At 51.8% G+C, this 16,564-nt stretch overlaps 2 protein-coding genes across 2 annotated transcripts; one reads left to right on the top strand and one right to left on the bottom strand.

Moving 5' to 3' along the window:
* Nucleotides 1-1,182: 1,182 nt before the first annotated feature.
* Ptk6 (protein tyrosine kinase 6) lies at nucleotides 1,183-9,066 on the top strand. Its single transcript, XM_008843277.2, has 8 exons — nucleotides 1,183-1,412; nucleotides 3,137-3,258; nucleotides 3,699-3,862; nucleotides 4,251-4,404; nucleotides 4,884-5,045; nucleotides 7,199-7,380; nucleotides 7,875-8,028; nucleotides 8,393-9,066. The coding sequence occupies exons 1-8, from the start codon at nucleotides 1,183-1,185 to the stop codon at nucleotides 8,578-8,580; spliced, it is 1,356 nt and encodes a 451-aa protein (XP_008841499.1). The 3' UTR covers nucleotides 8,581-9,066.
* A 4,255-nt stretch (nucleotides 9,067-13,321) lies between these two features.
* On the bottom strand, nucleotides 13,322-14,469 carry Ppdpf (pancreatic progenitor cell differentiation and proliferation factor). The gene is made up of 5 exons (XM_008843276.3): nucleotides 14,318-14,469; nucleotides 14,036-14,116; nucleotides 13,887-13,964; nucleotides 13,704-13,800; nucleotides 13,322-13,624 (listed from the first exon to the last, which is right to left on the bottom strand). The coding sequence occupies exons 2-5, from the start codon at nucleotides 14,088-14,090 to the stop codon at nucleotides 13,507-13,509; spliced, it is 348 nt and encodes a 115-aa protein (XP_008841498.1). The 5' UTR covers nucleotides 14,091-14,116; nucleotides 14,318-14,469; the 3' UTR covers nucleotides 13,322-13,506.
* Nucleotides 14,470-16,564: the final 2,095 nt, after the last annotated feature.

Here is a 16,564-nt window from a genome sequence, read left to right as displayed (position 1 = left end):
AGAGGGATTCTCTGGAGTTTCAAGGTTTCAAGTTTCAAGATTCTCTGGGAGGAGAGGGGACAAGCAAGAAGGCTAGAGCAGCCACAAATCAGGCTACTAGGAATTGGAGTAGCTTGGAAGGTGGGCTGGAAGGGGTCCTGGGGGCCACCAAGGCAAGAAGGGAGCCAGAGAGGGAGGGTGGTAGGGCTTCAGGGGCCCTGGTGGGGCCTATGGGTCCGTCTTTACTCATAGCCTTTGGCTGCCCCCTTGTGTCCTTATTTGGAAGGACAGGACAGTGCCTACTTGAGCTGAAGTCTGTGAGAAAGACATGCCTTACAGGCACCCAGGAAGCCCTCTAGGCCAGCTCACAGTTCACATGGATGTCCTCACCCCGATCTCTCTCATCCCCTGGCTCCTGTTGGTCTCCCCACCTACTGGGCTGTGGTCCAGCATGCTGTTCTGATTGGTTTCTCCTAGGTGGGTGGGTAGCTGAGTGTCCTCACATCAAGGGAATCAAGTTGTGGCAGAAGCCTAGGCTTGGATATGCCCACTCTTGGTTCACAGGTCTCACCAGGCTCCTCCCACCCTACCCCACCATCTTCTTCCTTGTATTTAACTCAGGTCCTGTCTGCTTTCTTGGTTCCATCCCCAGAGCAAATCCTGCCTCTTGTCTTGTGGGTGGACACTTATCCAGGGAGGTGGCTGTCAGCGTGTGTATAAGGCCAACCCAACCAGTTTGGGCAGAGTCTTCCAGCTCTCTTCTCTGGTCCCTGTGTGCTTCAGCAGCCTGCCAACCATCCTTGCCACCACTCTCCACTGGTCCCCTCTCCATCCTCTGGTTCCAAGACTCACATCCCAGGGTCTGTGGTTCTGGCTGACACTTGTGTGCTCACTATTAATGTATTACTTTGCCTAACTATGACAGGGTCTTGACAGGGTGTGGCTCAGCTGGCAGGCTTCCACTGAACACAGGTGTGAGCACACAGCATGGCCTAGAACTGGTGGACAGTAAGACATAGGGGCCAGAGGGGACATTTGGGTAGAGCCAGGATAAGTTATCCCCAGTGGGTGCTGGGAATGACTGCCCTGCTACCTGTCATAAGGAAGTAGGTGTGACTAACCTGCTGTGGGAAGCCTCACCTGCCTTTCCCAGAGGCAGGTGTCCACAGCCAGCCCACAACTGACTCTGCCACTGAGCTTGCCATGGTGTCTCGGAACGAGGTCCACCTGGGCCCTAAATACATAGGCCTCTGGGACTTCAAGGCCCGAACAGATGAAGAGCTGAGCTTCCAGGCAGGGGACCTTTTCTACGTGACCAGGAAGGAAGAGCAGTGGTGGTGGGCCACCCTGCTGGATGAGGCAGGTGGGGCCTTGGCTGAGGGCTACGTGCCCTACAACTACCTGGCTGAGAAGGAAACTGTGGGGTCTGAGCCGTAAGTGGCCCTGGAGAGCTGGCACAGGGGGAGGGGTAGACCAGGGAGACCAGGGGTATGAGACCCCAGCTAGGCATCTAGCTGGTTCTCATCTGGACTTCATCATCATTGTTACACAGGGGGCTGAAGGGGTCATACCTCTCTGTGACACCTGGGGATGGGACCTCTCCTCTGGACCCACCCATGACCACTTCCCAGCCATGGGTGCTGCTTTTCTAGGACCCAAACAGGACAGAAAGGTCCAGGGTGGGTTTTTTAGGAGCTGACTGCCAGTGACAATATTCATGTGGGAGTCTGAGATCCTTTGGGGGAGTAAAGTTTGTTCACTTTCCAAACAGCCAGAACCAGACGTATGACCTAGTTAAGAGAGCCAGAAGGCTGCTGGGGCACACCTACCTATCACCTGTTGGGGGTGCATGGTGGGAGCGAACACAATGGTAGGTGTCTCTATGTCCCCTCAAATACCCCAGGGCCACTGTTCCTGACCACCCACACAGTTGAGCCACTAGGGGGCTTTGAGGAACTACAGTGGTGGCTGGTGTGGGCATGTTCATAGCCACCTGAGGACCCAGCTGTATAGGCTTCTCTGAGCTAAGGCTGAGAAGAGCCCGACAGTTCCTGCTGCTTTGTTCCTGAGACACTCCCTACTCCAACTCCTCACCACTCACATTGAGCACCTATTGCATGTGGATGCTTGTGAGCACATAGGGTGACACCTGGGACTGTTCCCGAGATAAGCTCATGAAGAGAACAAAGCAGGCGGATAGCACATGTAAAAGGCTCATGCGGCTGACATAGCAGGAGCCAAGCCCCTGAGGCCCTGAGAACCCAGCACATGTTGAGGAATAAAAGGAGCAAAGAGGTCAGAGTGGTGAATGGGAGAGATTTTCTAGCTTTGCAGGACCTGAGGGGTTGAACTTCAGGGCCTGTGTGGGGTCTTGTTCCGACGGCTCTTGAGTTGGAGACTCCTTGGGCAGGGGTCACCTGGGGAAGCTCACGGACTCGTACCAGTAGTTCCGGCACACTCACCCCTTGTGATGGAAGCCAGTGTGTGTAAATGCTTTAGGATGGGAGCGCATGTGCAGGTGTGGCATTGTGACTGCACACACATATGAGGGTGTGCTTGTCTGTATGTGTGCATGCTTGTGCAAATATGCAAATGTGGGTACATGGATGTACAAATGTGTGCACACAAGTGTCCGTGTGTCAATGCACTGTGAGCACATGTGCATTTGCATCAGTGCATGTCTGTGCATGATCATGTGAGCATGTGCATATGTGCATACAAGGCACAGACAGGAGGCAGCTCCTGAGAGTTGCTGTCAGACCCCTCCCTGGCCTGCTCCAGGCCCCCCACATCAGAGATTGGGGGGCATTCACATGATGGGACTGCGGGCCTTTGGTGGGGAAGTCTGACTACAGATGGGTGTCATCCAGGGCAGGATGGTAGGCAGTGCCTGCCCATCCCCCTCTGGGTCACCAGGGCCTTTCCTGGTGTCCAGAACCAGCCATTTAGGACTTTCAGGGTCCACGACAGGCAAAGAGGTCCCTGCAGGGTTGGGGTAGCACGTGGGGGAGGCAGTTTGGTCAGGGTTGGGAATGTGAGACAACAGCCAAAGGTGACTAAGACCCCAGGTAGCGGGGGGAGTGGGCAGTTGAGAAACAGGGTGACTGCAGGGCTGGGATTGGGGTCAGCTAGACTGAGGCTGCCCTCTGGCTTGCAGATGGTTCTTCGGTTATATCTCCCGCTCAGAGGCCATGCACAGACTGCAGGCTGAGGGCAACTCAACTGGTGCCTTCCTAATCAGAGTCAGCGAGAAGCCAGGAGCTGACTATGTCCTTTCAGGTACTGCTTCCCAGACCTCTTCTTTCTTTTGCTTGCTCCAGGTCTTCCAGGCTACGTGGTGACCTGCCTCCTCTCTGATTGTGAAGTCTGGGACATATGCCTCTTCTATTGGAAGCCCTGACCCCTTCATGTGGCTGTTACCCCACCTTACCTAGTCTTTCTGGCCAAAAGCCAGGCACTCCTTCCTAGGTTGGGGGTTTTCCCATGGCCTCTGGCATTGTCATGTGTCATGGAAGCCCTGGTCCCACAGGTGTTCCATTCTACATATGATCTTAAAACCTGGGAGTGCAGGGAACAGAAACAACCCTGGCTTGTGACAGGAGTACCAGGTGGTCAAGTGTGGGCAGGGTCCAGGGTGGGAGCAGGGACTGGTGGGGGTGGGCGACACACAGGGCAAGATTGCCTACTCATGTCCCGGTTTGTGGGCTATTCCGCCTCAGTGCGAGATGCTCAGGCTGTGCGACACTACAGAATCTGGAAGAGTGAGGCTGGCCGGCTGCACCTGAATGAGGCAGTGTCCTTCCTCAGTCTGCCTGAGCTTGTGGACTACCACAAAACCCAGAGCCTGTCTCACGGCCTTCGGCTGACTATGCCCTGCTGGAAGGTAGGCCACTGGTTACTCTGTGACACAGCTGCTCAGGGTCACGCAGGTGGAGTACAGGGAGGGGAGTGGAGAGGCTCAGTAGACAACATTCTCCTTGGCTGTTGCCCTCTTATTGGTCCACCAGAGCTCAGTTGTTCTTTTGTTAAGTCCTAGATCTGGTAGGCCTCGTAACAAGGGTCACTTTGGCCACTAGCTTGAAGGGGAGTCACTGGCCTTGGTGGATGAGGTCAGTGGCATTTTGAGTAGGAGACTTAGACCCTGCCAAGCTGCACATGGCCCAATTTAAGGATAAACAGAGCTCCTCACATGAGGCTCAGAGCAAGTCCTTCTTGAGGACAAGCTAGATGACCCGACTAGCACCCCCTTATACCCCTCTCTGTCTCTCCAGCATGAAACTGAGCCCTTGCCTCACTGGGCTAACTGGGAGAGGCCAAGGGAGGAATTCACACTCTCTAGGAAGCTGGGGTCTGGCTACTTCGGGGAGGTCTTCGAAGGACTCTGGAAAGGTCAAGTCCGTGTGGCTGTGAAGGTGATCTCCAGAGGTAAGCAGACCCAGGCCAGGGTCCACTTGTTCATGTGCTGCTTCCCAACCAGTCCTATAGTGGGCATTCATCCCACTGTGGGGATCTCAACATACACTAACAGCACCTCTGAGGGGACGATTTCTTTCAGTTGTACCCATTCTTATACAAAGAAGTCACTGGAAATTTGAAAGATTCACTTAAAATCCTAGCCTTGATGGCAGGTCTTCTATACCTCACACCTCAGAAATTAGGTCAAGCCAAGACCCTGGGAGCATCCACCTGGGAAGCCCTGACCTGCTGGGTGGGACATGTGAGGGAAGATGGACACCAGGCTTGGGGCACTAAGATCTAAGTCATGGAAACCTTGGTCTCATAGCTTGGGGGCTGGCCTTCATCCTCCTGGGCTGCTCACATTTCCTGAGCTGCTTCAGGGAGACTGGGCCTCCTGCTTGGGAAACAGGCCAAGGGCTGTACCCACTGAGGTTGCTGTCTTTTAGACAACCTCCTGCACCAGCATACCTTCCAGTCAGAGATCCAGGCCATGAAGAAGCTGAGGCACAAGCACATCCTGGCACTGTATGCCGTGGCATCAGCAGGGGACCCTGTGTACATCATCACGGAGCTTATGCCCAAGGGGAGCCTGCTGCAGTTGCTGCGGGGTAAGTGGCAAGCCCCACCCTCATTTCCCAGGGGTGAAAGTGACAGGCTTGCTGGAAGTGGCAGGAGACACACGAAGGAGTCATAGAAATGTGGCCCCTTCCACCCATGCACTGCAGTCAGAAGCTCCCAGGTGAGCTTTTTGCTTTACGAAATGGCTTGAGGACGGAGGAGATGGCTCAGTCAGTAAAGTGCCTGCTGCACAAGCATAAAAACTCAAGTTTGGGTCCTAAGAGCCCACATAAAAGGCCAGGCATGACTGTGAGCACCTATAACTCCACCACTGGGGGAAGAGGGATCCAGGGATAGGCATATCCCTTGAAGTTTATTGGCCACTTAGCTAAGCCAAATCTGTGAGCTTCAGGTTCATCAAAAGCCCTGTTTCAGAAACTAAAGGTGAATGGGGCTGGAGAGATGGCTCAGTAGTTAAAATCACTTGCTCTTCAAGAGGACCTGAGTTCAGTTCCCAGCCCACATGGTGGCTAACAACAGTCAGTAACTCCAGTTCCAGGGGATCTGATCGCAAGCATGTGGTACAGCTACATACTTGCAGGCAAAACACTCATACACATAAAATAAATATAAGATTTAAAAAAACTAAAAATGAAGAACAATTAAAGACAGACCCTGAAGACCTTTGCCCCCCCCACGTTCACACAGATATACACACAGTAACAAGTAGACACACTACACAACAACCATATCTCTCCCAACATACACACAAATTAAAAAAGAGGGCTGGTGAGATGGCTCAGTGGGTGAAATGCTTGCTATGCAAGTGTGAGGACCCGAGTTTGGATCTTCAGAACCCATGTAAAGCTGGGTGTGGGGACATATCAGTTATCCCAAGGCTCAAGGCTCCTACAGTGAGGTAGGGGACAATGGGACGATCCTTGAAAATTCTCTGGACAGCTAGCCTTGACCCTGCCTCAAAACTGAAGATGAAGACTGAGACCCAAGGTTGTCCTCTCACCTCCACACTTGCACTGTAGAGTGTGTGTACCCTCACACATACACACATCACACCTGTAGAAAATAGTAAGAAAATAAATAAATGACTTAAAATATCACAAATCTAAGCCAGGTGTGGTGGTACATGCCTTTAATCCCAGCACTCAGGAGGCAGAGGCAGGCGGATCTCTGTGAATCCAAGGCCAGCCTGGTCTACATAGTGAGTTCCAGGTCACCTGGAGCTACAGGGAGACCCTGTCTCAAAAAGACCCCCCCCCAAAAAAAATCACAAATCTGTCAGGTGTGTTGAGCCTTTAATCCCAGCACTCAAGAGGCAGAGGCAGGCAAATCTCTGTGAGTTCCAGGCTAACCTGGTCTATGCTACCTCAAGTTATAGGCCAGCGAGAGCTATATAGTGAAAGCCTGTCTCAAAAATAAAAACCAAACAAAAAAGACAAATCTACCAACTGCTCATTGTGAAATTTGAAAAAGTACAGATAAGTACAGGAAAGAATTCCCATACCTCACTAATTCTGCCCTGTGTAGCCTGCTAGACCTCCTTCAGCCCCCCAGCGTGTCTCTTTCCCAGAGATCTGCCGCTGCCTTGTCATACTTATACACATTTGAACACAAACACATGTAAGACATTGACATGTCTTACAGACATTCATAGATGGTACGGGCACACTCACCCGCAATACACATAGACACTGTTTCCTCCAACACCAAAACCAGACAATCTCCACCAGTTGAGATGCTGGTCACCTAACTTCAGACAAGAGGAAATGTGGTAATATAGAAGTGGCCACAACCTGGGATAGGTGATGTCCATACCACCAGCATTTGGAATAGTAAAGTTATGTAGTCTACACATTTCATATAATGAGCTAGATCTTGCAGGAAGAAGTCTTCAGAAATTAAATGCATTCTCCCGGTAGGTGTGGCACTTGCCGGCTGTGGAGTATTCAGAGGACTCAGTGGTCACACAATGCCAGGAATATCTTGAGGCAGTGTCTTTGCCCTCAGATTGCTTTAGGATTCCAAGAAAGGTTATGGGGCAAAGGGTACATGTATTCTGCTCTTTGGCTCTGAGTACATAATTGCAGAAGGGCCAGGCCAGCTGCCCTTTGTAGGAGCCTGCATAGCTCAGACAAATGGGGACTGGGCCCTGGCCAACTGACTCTGACCATTGGTCATCCCACAGACTCTGATGAGAAAGCCCTGCCTATTTTGGAGCTGGCAGACTTTGCATCTCAGGTGGCTGAAGGCATGTGCTACTTGGAATCTCAGAATTATATCCATCGAGACTTGGCTGCCAGGAACATCCTTGTCGGGGAGAACAATATCTGCAAAGTAGGGGACTTTGGGCTGGCCAGGCTCATCAAGGTAGGACCCCAGGAGGGAGGTGGAAGCTGAGAGCAGGGTCTGGGGCTTCATCTCCCAAGCCTGGAACTAGACCCTGACACAGGCAAGATGGGTTCTTGATAGGGTGGTGGTGACAGATAAGGGAATGGCTTCACCCACGCAGCCACAGCCTTGTTTGTGCCATACCGGGCCAACTCTGGGTACCTTGGACATGGCCGTGTACCTTGAACTTTTCTTGTCTCTGTACTTTGTAGCGCTACCCTTGCTCCTTCCCAGCCCCCAGAATCCCAGGGAATTGGTGCTTCTGATGCCAGGACCCAGACATGAATTGAGCAGCATTGATGGCAGCTCCCTCTGTTAACAGCAGAGTGGTGTCAGTGGGTCAGAAAAGCTCCCTCTGTTAACAGCAGAGTGGTGTCAGTGGGTCAGAAAGCAATGGGGTAAAGGTACAGATGGTAGCAATCTCCAGCATCAGGGGCCCCACCTAATTTGCCCCTGTGGCCATTCTATTGCAGGAGGACATCTACTTTTCCCATGACTACAACATTCCCTACAAATGGACTGCACCGGAGGCACTCTCCCAAGGCCACTACTCGATCAAATCTGATGTCTGGTCCTTTGGGGTTCTCCTCCATGAAATTTTCAGCAGGGGGCAGATACCCTATCCAGGTATTTCCCTGACTGTGTCATTGACTGTGGGCAGGTATTGAAGTGGAGTTGGGGACAGGTCTTAGTGGCTGGCAGACATGATGGGTGGTGCTTCCCACGGCCTTAGACCTTGCCCCTGCTCCATTTCCTGAGCATCCAGGATCATCGGTCATGTACCAGTGCCGACGATCTGGAGTCATACTGACCAGAGAGAGGGCAACAGCAGCAGACAGTAGGCTAGGAAATGCTCAGGGCATGGCCACAGGCATTGCTGCAAAAGTAAATATCCAGGGAGGGGCCAAAGGCAGCTGGGTGTAACTTCTAGGAGTGGAGGGTACACATCAGCCTCCTGGCTTTTCATCTTTAATTCTCTCATGGGCCACAGGCATGTCCAACCACGAGGCCTTCATGAGGGTGGACGCTGGCTACCGCATGCCCTGCCCCCTGGAGTGCCCAACCAGTGTGTACAAACTGATGCTCAGTTGTTGGGGTCAGGACCCTCAGCAGAGACCTTCCTTCAAAACTTTGTGTGAAAAACTCTCAAGCTTCACCAGGTATGAGAACCTCATCTGAGCTCCTCAGACGTGACCAGGACCCACAGAAGATTGTCCTGGACTTCTATCGAAGATGTGCACCATCCTCCAGTTTACTGATATGAAGGGGCAGGAAGCATACTCTAAATATTCCACGCTGGAAAGGAATAGTGAAGAGGCAGCCATAGTTCCTCCCTTCCTTCCTCTTCCCGGAGGAGGCGGGACCCAAAACCCAGGAGGCTCTCTCCAGCCTCTCCCTCCCTATATGACTGTTTTTTGTAGTCTTTGCTCCTATGAAGTTGGTGACATCTGCTACTTGTCAGCAAGAATAACCCAGGACCAGGACTAAGTACTGATATCTCATGAAAGCTTCATGCCTGCCGAGTGAATAAAGGACTGTAAATGCGGTAAAAGCTTATCTGAACTTTTCAACAATAATTTTACTCTTCGGAAGACATCCTACAGAGGCTGGAGAGATGGCTCAGTTGTTAAGAGCACTTGCTGCTCTTGCAGAGCACCTGGGTTTGGTTCCTAGCACCTTCATGTCAGCTAATAGTAACTCTAGATCCAGGGGTTTTGACCCAGCCTTCCGGTCTCTGCAGACACTACACACATGTAGTCCACATACATACACACAGGCAAACATTCATACACATAAAATAAAAATATATATTTTTTTGTCTTTTTGAGACAGGATCTCCCTGTAGCCCCAGCTGTCCTGGAACTTGCTATGTAGACCAGTCTGGCCTCAAACTCACAGAGATCTGCCTGCCTCTGCCTCCCAAGTGCTGGGATTAAAGGCATGCACCACCACGCCCAGCTAAAAATAAATTTTTAAAAAGATATTTTACTCTGGGCGTGGTGGTGCATGCCTTTAGTCCCAGCACTGGGGAGGCAGAGGCAGAGGCAGGAGGATCTCTGTGAATTCCAGGCCAGTCTGGTCTACATAGCGAGTTCCAAGTCAGCTGGGGCTACTGGGAGACTCTGTCTCAAAAAGACCACCCCCCCCAAAATAATCTATGTAATTCAAACCACTAGCAATAACAAGGGAAATCATCTGTGTGCAAAGCAAACAAGGGGCACTCCATTTTCCCATAAAGTTATAAAGAATTTGTTTCCTAAAGGAAAAGAGTGATTGTTATTGAGCTAATATAGGACTTGTTCTAGAATAAGAAAAGGAAAAATGTTGGAAGGGGGAAAAATTGGATGGGTACATATTTTTTTAAAGTATCCCAAGGGATTGGTGGAAAGGAATCTTATCTTGTGTGGTTGAAACTAAGGACTAAAAGCATTTATTTATAAAGTTCTTTTAAACTAGCTTAGGGGCTGGGGCTATAACTTAGTTGGTAGAGTACTTGCCTAGCATGCATGAAGTCCTGGGTTCCATCCCCAGTACTGCTTAAACCAGGTGTGGTGATGCATACTTGTAATTTCAGCATCCAAGAGGTAGAAGCAGGAAATAAGTTCAAGGTCATCCTTGGCTACATAGCAAGTTTGAAGTCAGCTTGGGATACATGAGGCCTGTTTTTTAAAAAGAAAACCCCACCATTGCCAAAAAAAAAAACAAAACCAACAAACCCCAAAAAACCAAAACAACAACACAAAAAAACCCAGTAAGAAATAATTTTAGTAATAATACAAAATGATACAAAACTGGAGTTTGGTTTTGGTATTATGAAAGATATCAATTTACAAGTTCTAACTTACAGCCTTAAAAGACTAAGTTGACTTCAAGTAACTGGCCTAGTTAACAAGTTTGTGTTTAAAGGAGCTCGTGCTTCGTTCATGCTGTCTGTGACTAGGTTTTTGATTACTCAAGGCAGAGTTTTGTTCACAACCAAGTAACTGTCTAGATTTTCTTTCCAACACCTTTTCACTTAGGTTAAATAGATAACCAAGGTCTTATCAAACTGAGTTTTCAAGCTGAGCCAACTCTCTTAAACTATCAAATCAGCCAACTGGGAAAGACTGAGTCAGACCCCAGCCGATGGGGGAAAAAACAGTTCTCTTGCATTAGGGAGAAAAGCCCCCTAAGCTTCCAAATCTTGTGTGTACTTACTAGATTTGACTGACCACACACGACACCCTTTTGTTGTTTTGACAGGATCTGCCTAGTCCCAGCCTGCCAGGAAGTCCTGATGTGGACTAGGGTGGCCTTGATCTGGCAGAGATCCATCTGCCTGTGCCTCCCCAGTGCTGGGATCAAAGGTGTGCACCACCAATGCCCGGCTTGGATTTTATTTCTAACATTGGTAACACTATCATTGCAGTGTTTCTCTATCTCTACCAAAGAAAATGGTGGGCTCACTGCCATCCTAAGATGAGTCAGAGCAAGAACTCATTACCTATGACTGAGTGAACTGGTGTTTAAAAAAAAAAAATTTTTTTTTTGAGTTTGCCTAGTCCCAGCCTCCCTGGAAGTCACTATGTGGACCAGGTTGGCCTCAGAGATCCACCTGCCTCTACCTCTGCCTCCCCAGGGTTAGAGGGATTAAAGGCATGTCTGGCATGTTTTAAATTTTTTTTAAACAACTAACATTTTGCTGGTTCTGCAGCAGTTTTGTTTTCCTGACTTAAATCTTTCCCTTTCTCTCCAGTTTACATCAAATGGTAAAACACCTTTGTGAATGGAGCACTATTTCTCTCCTTCCTGCTTCTTCAAGAAGCTACAACGTGCCACCAGGTATTGTTTTGCCCGTGTTCCTGTGTGCAGTTTTATTTGTGTGTGTAGGTCAGAGGGCATCTTTAGGTGTTGTTCCTCAGAGACAATCTTTTTTTTTTGGTCTTTTTGAGATAGGGTCTCTCTGTAGCCCCAGCTGGCCTGGAACTTGATACGTAGACCAGGCTGGCCTCGAACTCACAGAGATCCACTTGCCTCTGCCTCCCAAGTGCTGGGATTAAAGGCATGAGCTGCCCACATCCACTTTCTTTTTAGAGGGAGGATCTCTCACCAATTATGCTAGAGTGGATGGGCAGCTAGCCCCAGGGATCTGCCTGTCTCTGCCTCTCCAGCACTGGATTATAGGTGCTCCTAATTGCATCTGGCTTCCCGCCGCCCCCACCCCTCCCCCAGGGTTCTGAGGGTTGAACTTAGGTCTTCATGCTTGCAAGGCAAGCACTTTACCAACTGAGTGATCACACATCCCCAGGTGTTTTGTTTTCACAGTGATAGTTATTTGTGTAACCCTGACTAGCTCTTCTCTTGGAAACTGACTGCCTTACCAAAGCTTTGGCTAGAATGTTTTTGTGTTAGGTAGACTGAAAACTTTAGCAGCTAAGGCCGATTTCATGGTATCAAGGCCTTGTGGGAAGAACTGGCCTACTCCCTTGAATACATGGCTGTTTTACTATGAGAAAGGATGACTTGTACAGGTGGACCCACCCAAACCCAGATGCTGCTGCAAAAACCTGGTAGTGCAACTTGGGTGTGGCTGCCTAGCCTAGACAAGCTTCCAAAGTCTGAGGTTCTGGGGAACAAAGTCCCAGCACACAGACACAGGTACTTAGTCAGTACTGTTTTGCTGCACTGTGTAAACAATCAGGTCACATGTTGAGACCAAACTTACTTTGTGAAGAGATCAGCCTGACTTTGTCTGAGAATGGGAGGTGGGTGTCATTGTGGGCTTGTTTCAGAAGCTACAGTGCACCCTCCTGTTCTGAGGTATCTTTTTTTTTTTTCCTTCTTCATTTTTGATCTCTAACTCAGAGATCCACTTGCCTTCTGAGTGCTGGGATTCAAGGTATGTGTCATGCCTGGCCTATTTTGAGGTTTTATCACCTGAGAGCCAGAGTGGTTCCCAAATTCTTTCCTTTAATATCTGATGACCACTCTCTAAACTGGTATTTTCAACTATATCTCAGCCTTCTAGAGTCACTAAAATGGCCTATTCCCAGCTCTGCCAGCTGCAGTTGGGCAACCTGGTAAGACTTCAGAGAAACCACAATTCACAAAATTGAAACCCATGTGACTTCAGTCTGTAGACCAGAAGCCTGTGGGGAGGGGACTCTGGGGACAGAGTAGATGGGAGATGGAGCACTGCTCATGTTGCCCAGAGCTGTTGGCTATCCTTGGCTTCCTATGATAATGGCAGCTTCCACTAGCAGCTATGTGGGCCTTGTCTGGACACTGTGGTCTGAGTGGAACAACCTCTCTGTTCTGGGTTTATCCAAGGTGGGAAAAAGCCTCCTCCATCTGCAACTTGCTCAGGAGTCTGGGCACTATACCACAGGCCACCTGGACACCCTGAGGATGGGCAGAAGGGAGGCTCAACTGTCAGAGGTACAGGCCTCAGCTCCCAAGGGACAATACAGAAGGCCTGCTGTGTCTCACACAAGACTCCTACTCTGCTGGCTTAAGCCATCCTCCCCAGCTCCTGTGCTCTCAGACCAAAGTTGGACTAACTGTGGCAGGAACTCCGTATTTCTCAATGGGTGCTGGGGCTCCCAGACTTGAAGATAGCCATGCAAGAGGTAGCTGGGAGGGCCTGACCAAGGTTATCCACCAGGCTCTTTCCTAGGGCACCAGGTCCCTTTAGCTGAGAACCCCAGCCTCCCCTGGTCTACCTAGCAGCCAACCTGCTGCCCTGGGATCCGCAGAAGTAGAAGCACTCCAGACTTTTGGCCAGGTACACTCGGGTAGACATTTTACCACCAGACATGGTGAGGTGTGGTTGTGATGTGTGTGTTACCGGGAGGGCCCCAAGGGAGACCTCAAGAAGGCCTGGGAGCAGATCAGCCCCCAGCAGTAAGGCTGGATTCAGCAATGCCAAAGACACACCATGGGAAGGACTGCTGCTGGGAGTTTATTTTCTGCTTGGTGCAAGGCACAGTTACTGGGTCAGGAAAGCTCAGTGCATGGGCGGGGGGCTCTCTCCAGCTCCTGCTGGTGTCTGTCCAGGGCAGGGAGGGTAGGCAGGGCTGCACCCTAGCACCACAGAGGCCTGGGTGGGCTGATGGTTCAGCCAGGTCAGGAACTGGGCCTGGTGTTGGCCTGGCCAGGCTTGCTAACTGGCTGCTTCCTCATAGTTTCGGGAACCAGGCCACTGGTGACCATGCTGCTGGAAGCCTGGGGGGATTCTGCTGAGCTGTAGGGAGCGCACAGGTCAGTGGGTCAGAAGCTGCTCTGCTTGGGCCGCCCCACAACCTCAGGAAAGATGGACTCACTGCTCAGGGGACTCCAACACTGTGGCCATTAAAGGGAGAATGGACTTCCCGAAAAAGAAGCTGGCCCACCAGTGGCCTGGGTCGGCTTTGGGGAGACCTGAGAAAAGCAAGAGGGTCACGATGCGGCCGTCCCACGAAGCTGCAAAGGTGGCGTATCAGCCCCAGGAAAGGACCTGCACTCACCCGGGTGGTGGGGCACGGCGTCCCCGGGGTACTCGGTACTTCCGCAGGAACTGTTGCTGGACGAGGAGCCCAGGCGGCCTGGGGAGGAGACAACGATCAACTACCTGCCCTGGCCCGGCTCCGGGCAGGGTCGGCGTGGGGTTACTTACGCCGGTAGTAGTCGTGGGTGGCCACGAGCGAGCCGCTGGAGGGGATAGCCGCCATGCTTCAAGGCCGGGGGCTTGCGAGACCTGCGGGGTGCAGGCCGGTCACTGCACCCGGGAGTGGGTGCGCAATGCGAGCGGCGCCCCTGCCCCGCTCCGCCCCGTGGGCCTCTCGGCGGCTCCAACCAGCCTTGGCCAGCTGAGCCGCCGGACAAAGGCGCTCTGTGTGCGCTCGGCCTGGGCACCGGGAACCGCGCGCCGCCCCCGCCCGCCCGGCACCGCCCTCACCTCGGCGGCGACCCCTCGCGGGCTTCGGCACACGGTCACGAGTGGCGGGGACGGGGACGCTAGGCCTCGGAGCCCATTTGCAACCGGAGGCCCCGGGCGGCAGCCAAGCTACGGAGCGCGTGCAAATGCGCACGCGCGGACCACAGACGCGTCGCTGGAGACGCCTTGCTCGGGCGGAGCGGGAGCGAGTTCCCGCCCGATCCCGGGGAGGCCGCGCCCTGGAGACCCTGCGCGGCTGCCCTCGGGCTTTTGCCTCCCCGTCCAAGTTAGGTTCGTCTGGGGAGCGCGAGGCCCTTCCCTTTCTTTTAGGTCTCGCCCCAGCTCTGCCGGACTCTGCGAGGTTCTGCCCTGGCCCCAGCCGCCTTAGTCAGACTTCGGTGGTCCAGCTCTATGCCAAATCCATCTCCGCCTGGCAGAAATGGGATCACCTGGCCTCGGTTTAGAGTATTAAAGAATCTCCTGCCTGGAGGGGCATCGTGGCCCGCAGCTTTAATCCCAGCACTCCGGAGGCAGAGGCAGGCAGATTTGAAATTCGAGACCCATCTACATAGGCGAGTTCCAGACCAGCCAGGACTACATAGTGAGATTTTTTTTGTCTAAAAAAATAAAATAAAAATAAAAGATTCTCCTGCTGGATCCGTGCCCCTCATACCGTGCCACCTTCTACGACCTGGAGTAGCCTGTCTGATGCGCTTGTTTGCGCTTGCTGCTGCCTGCGGCTTGCGTCCCTCCCCGCAGGCTTAGTTTCCTCTCCACCCCGCCCCCCGCAGTGCCCCACTCTGGCCCTTTGCTGGGTGGGTCTGTCCAATTCATATAAGCAGAAAGGGCAGCTTCCTCTTTACAAGTCCCCGCAACAGCATCTCCCTCCATCAGCTGGGTTCCCTAGATGGTGAAGCCCCCAAGGGCCCTTCAGGGACTGGCCCACCCCTGGGAAGCTGGGAAGGGGGGCTGTGTCCTCCTCATAGCCCCGGTGGTTCTGAAAGCTCCATCCTGTCCCCCCCATACCCCCCATCCTGGTACTTGGAGAAGGATGGTAGAAGATGGGATACCAACTGTGGGAAGACTTGGGGGCCCAGGAGATGCGGAGAGAGGCATCTAAGGTAGATGCAGGCAGAGGTTGGCACTGTTGCTCAGAGACCTCTAATTTTGTGGAATCAGTCAGATTCTTGGAGCCCTGGGTCTGGGAGCATACCCTGGCCTACCTTTCCTTCCCAGGCAGTCATCAGCATCCCTGTGGGCACTGAGAGAACCATATGCCAGCTCTGTGTTGCTCCTGTAACTGACAATGGGTTAGCTTTCATGGGCACTCAGGGAGAAAGAACCCCAACTGGCCTAGGGCCTGAGGAACATGAGGGAGGTGCTCATGCTTCCAAGGTCGTAGAGGTCCTGGCAGGGTCCCCTTTCTGTGTGTTCTTTGCTTGGATTTGTTGAGGTATACTCTGTGCAAACACTGAGCCAGGCATGGGAAACCAGACGAGAGGTGGACAGGGGGACTGGAGAGGTGGCTCAGTGGTTAAGATCACTGGTTGCTCTTCAGTGGACCCAGGTTCGGTTTTCAACATCCACACGGTGGCTAAACTGTCCTTAACTCCAGTTCCAGGGAATCTGACCCCTCTTCTGTCCTCTGCAGGCATTGCATACATGTGGTATACTTACATACATGCAGGCAAAACACTCATACACGTAAAATAAAAATTAATTAAGAGGTGGCCCAGTGGAGGGGCTGACTGAGAGGTATGACACAGGCAAGGTATAAGGTCTAAGGGACAGTTGACCGTACAGCAGCAGCAGAAATGGGTAGGGTCACTGAGCGTTACTGATAAGGCTGATTGGCTAGTCCAGGTGACCTCAGGAGGGTGAGACTTCTTGCAAAACCAGGTTTACTTCACTGCTGTGTGTGCTGCAGTCTCTGACAGATCTGTAGCTCAAGGCTGGATCTTCCCTTGGACACTAGGGTCTCATCCCTTATCCCATCCTAGTGGTTCTGGCCAAACGTGTAGACATCTCCTATGGCTGTTAGCTGTTTTCTGTAGTGAAATATTACCTCTAGAATGGAAACAAGTAGGCTCACAAAACCCAGAAAGTTATAGGAACTCATAAGAGGGGACCACCACACTCTTCTCCAGATCCTATAAGCAGTAAACAGTTGCTGGAGGTGAGGAGACTCCAGTAGAGCTGTTTGCAAACACGGAACTCCAGTCATGCAGCTTTTGTGACGTGTCTTCCATGCAGATGTGAGCCTTTTGG

This window comes from Nannospalax galili, unplaced genomic scaffold (genome assembly GCF_000622305.1).
Source record: "Nannospalax galili isolate Female #2095 unplaced genomic scaffold, S.galili_v1.0 scaffold160, whole genome shotgun sequence".
Lineage (NCBI taxonomy): Eukaryota > Metazoa > Chordata > Mammalia > Rodentia > Spalacidae > Nannospalax > Nannospalax galili.
The sequence above is the reverse complement of the archived record's forward strand: the minus strand, read 5'-3'. Positions and strand labels throughout refer to the sequence as shown.

Coding starts and splice junctions, on each gene's coding strand:
- Ptk6 (XM_008843277.2), top strand. CDS start 1,183: ATGGTGTCTCGGAACGAGGTCCACCTGGGCCCTAAATACATAGGCCTC. Junction 4,405..4,883: donor TGTGAAGGTGATCTCCAGAG/GTAAGCAGACCC, acceptor GCTGTCTTTTAG/ACAACCTCCTGCACCAGCAT. Junction 7,381..7,874: donor GGCTGGCCAGGCTCATCAAG/GTAGGACCCCAG, acceptor ATTCTATTGCAG/GAGGACATCTACTTTTCCCA.
- Ppdpf (XM_008843276.3), bottom strand. CDS start 14,090: ATGGCGGCTATCCCCTCCAGCGGCTCGCTCGTGGCCACCCACGACTAC. Junction 13,801..13,886: donor CGCCGTGCCCCACCACCCGG/GTGAGTGCAGGT, acceptor TGCTTTTCTCAG/GTCTCCCCAAAGCCGACCCA. Junction 13,625..13,703: donor GTGTTGGAGTCCCCTGAGCA/GTGAGTCCATCT, acceptor CGCTCCCTACAG/CTCAGCAGAATCCCCCCAGG.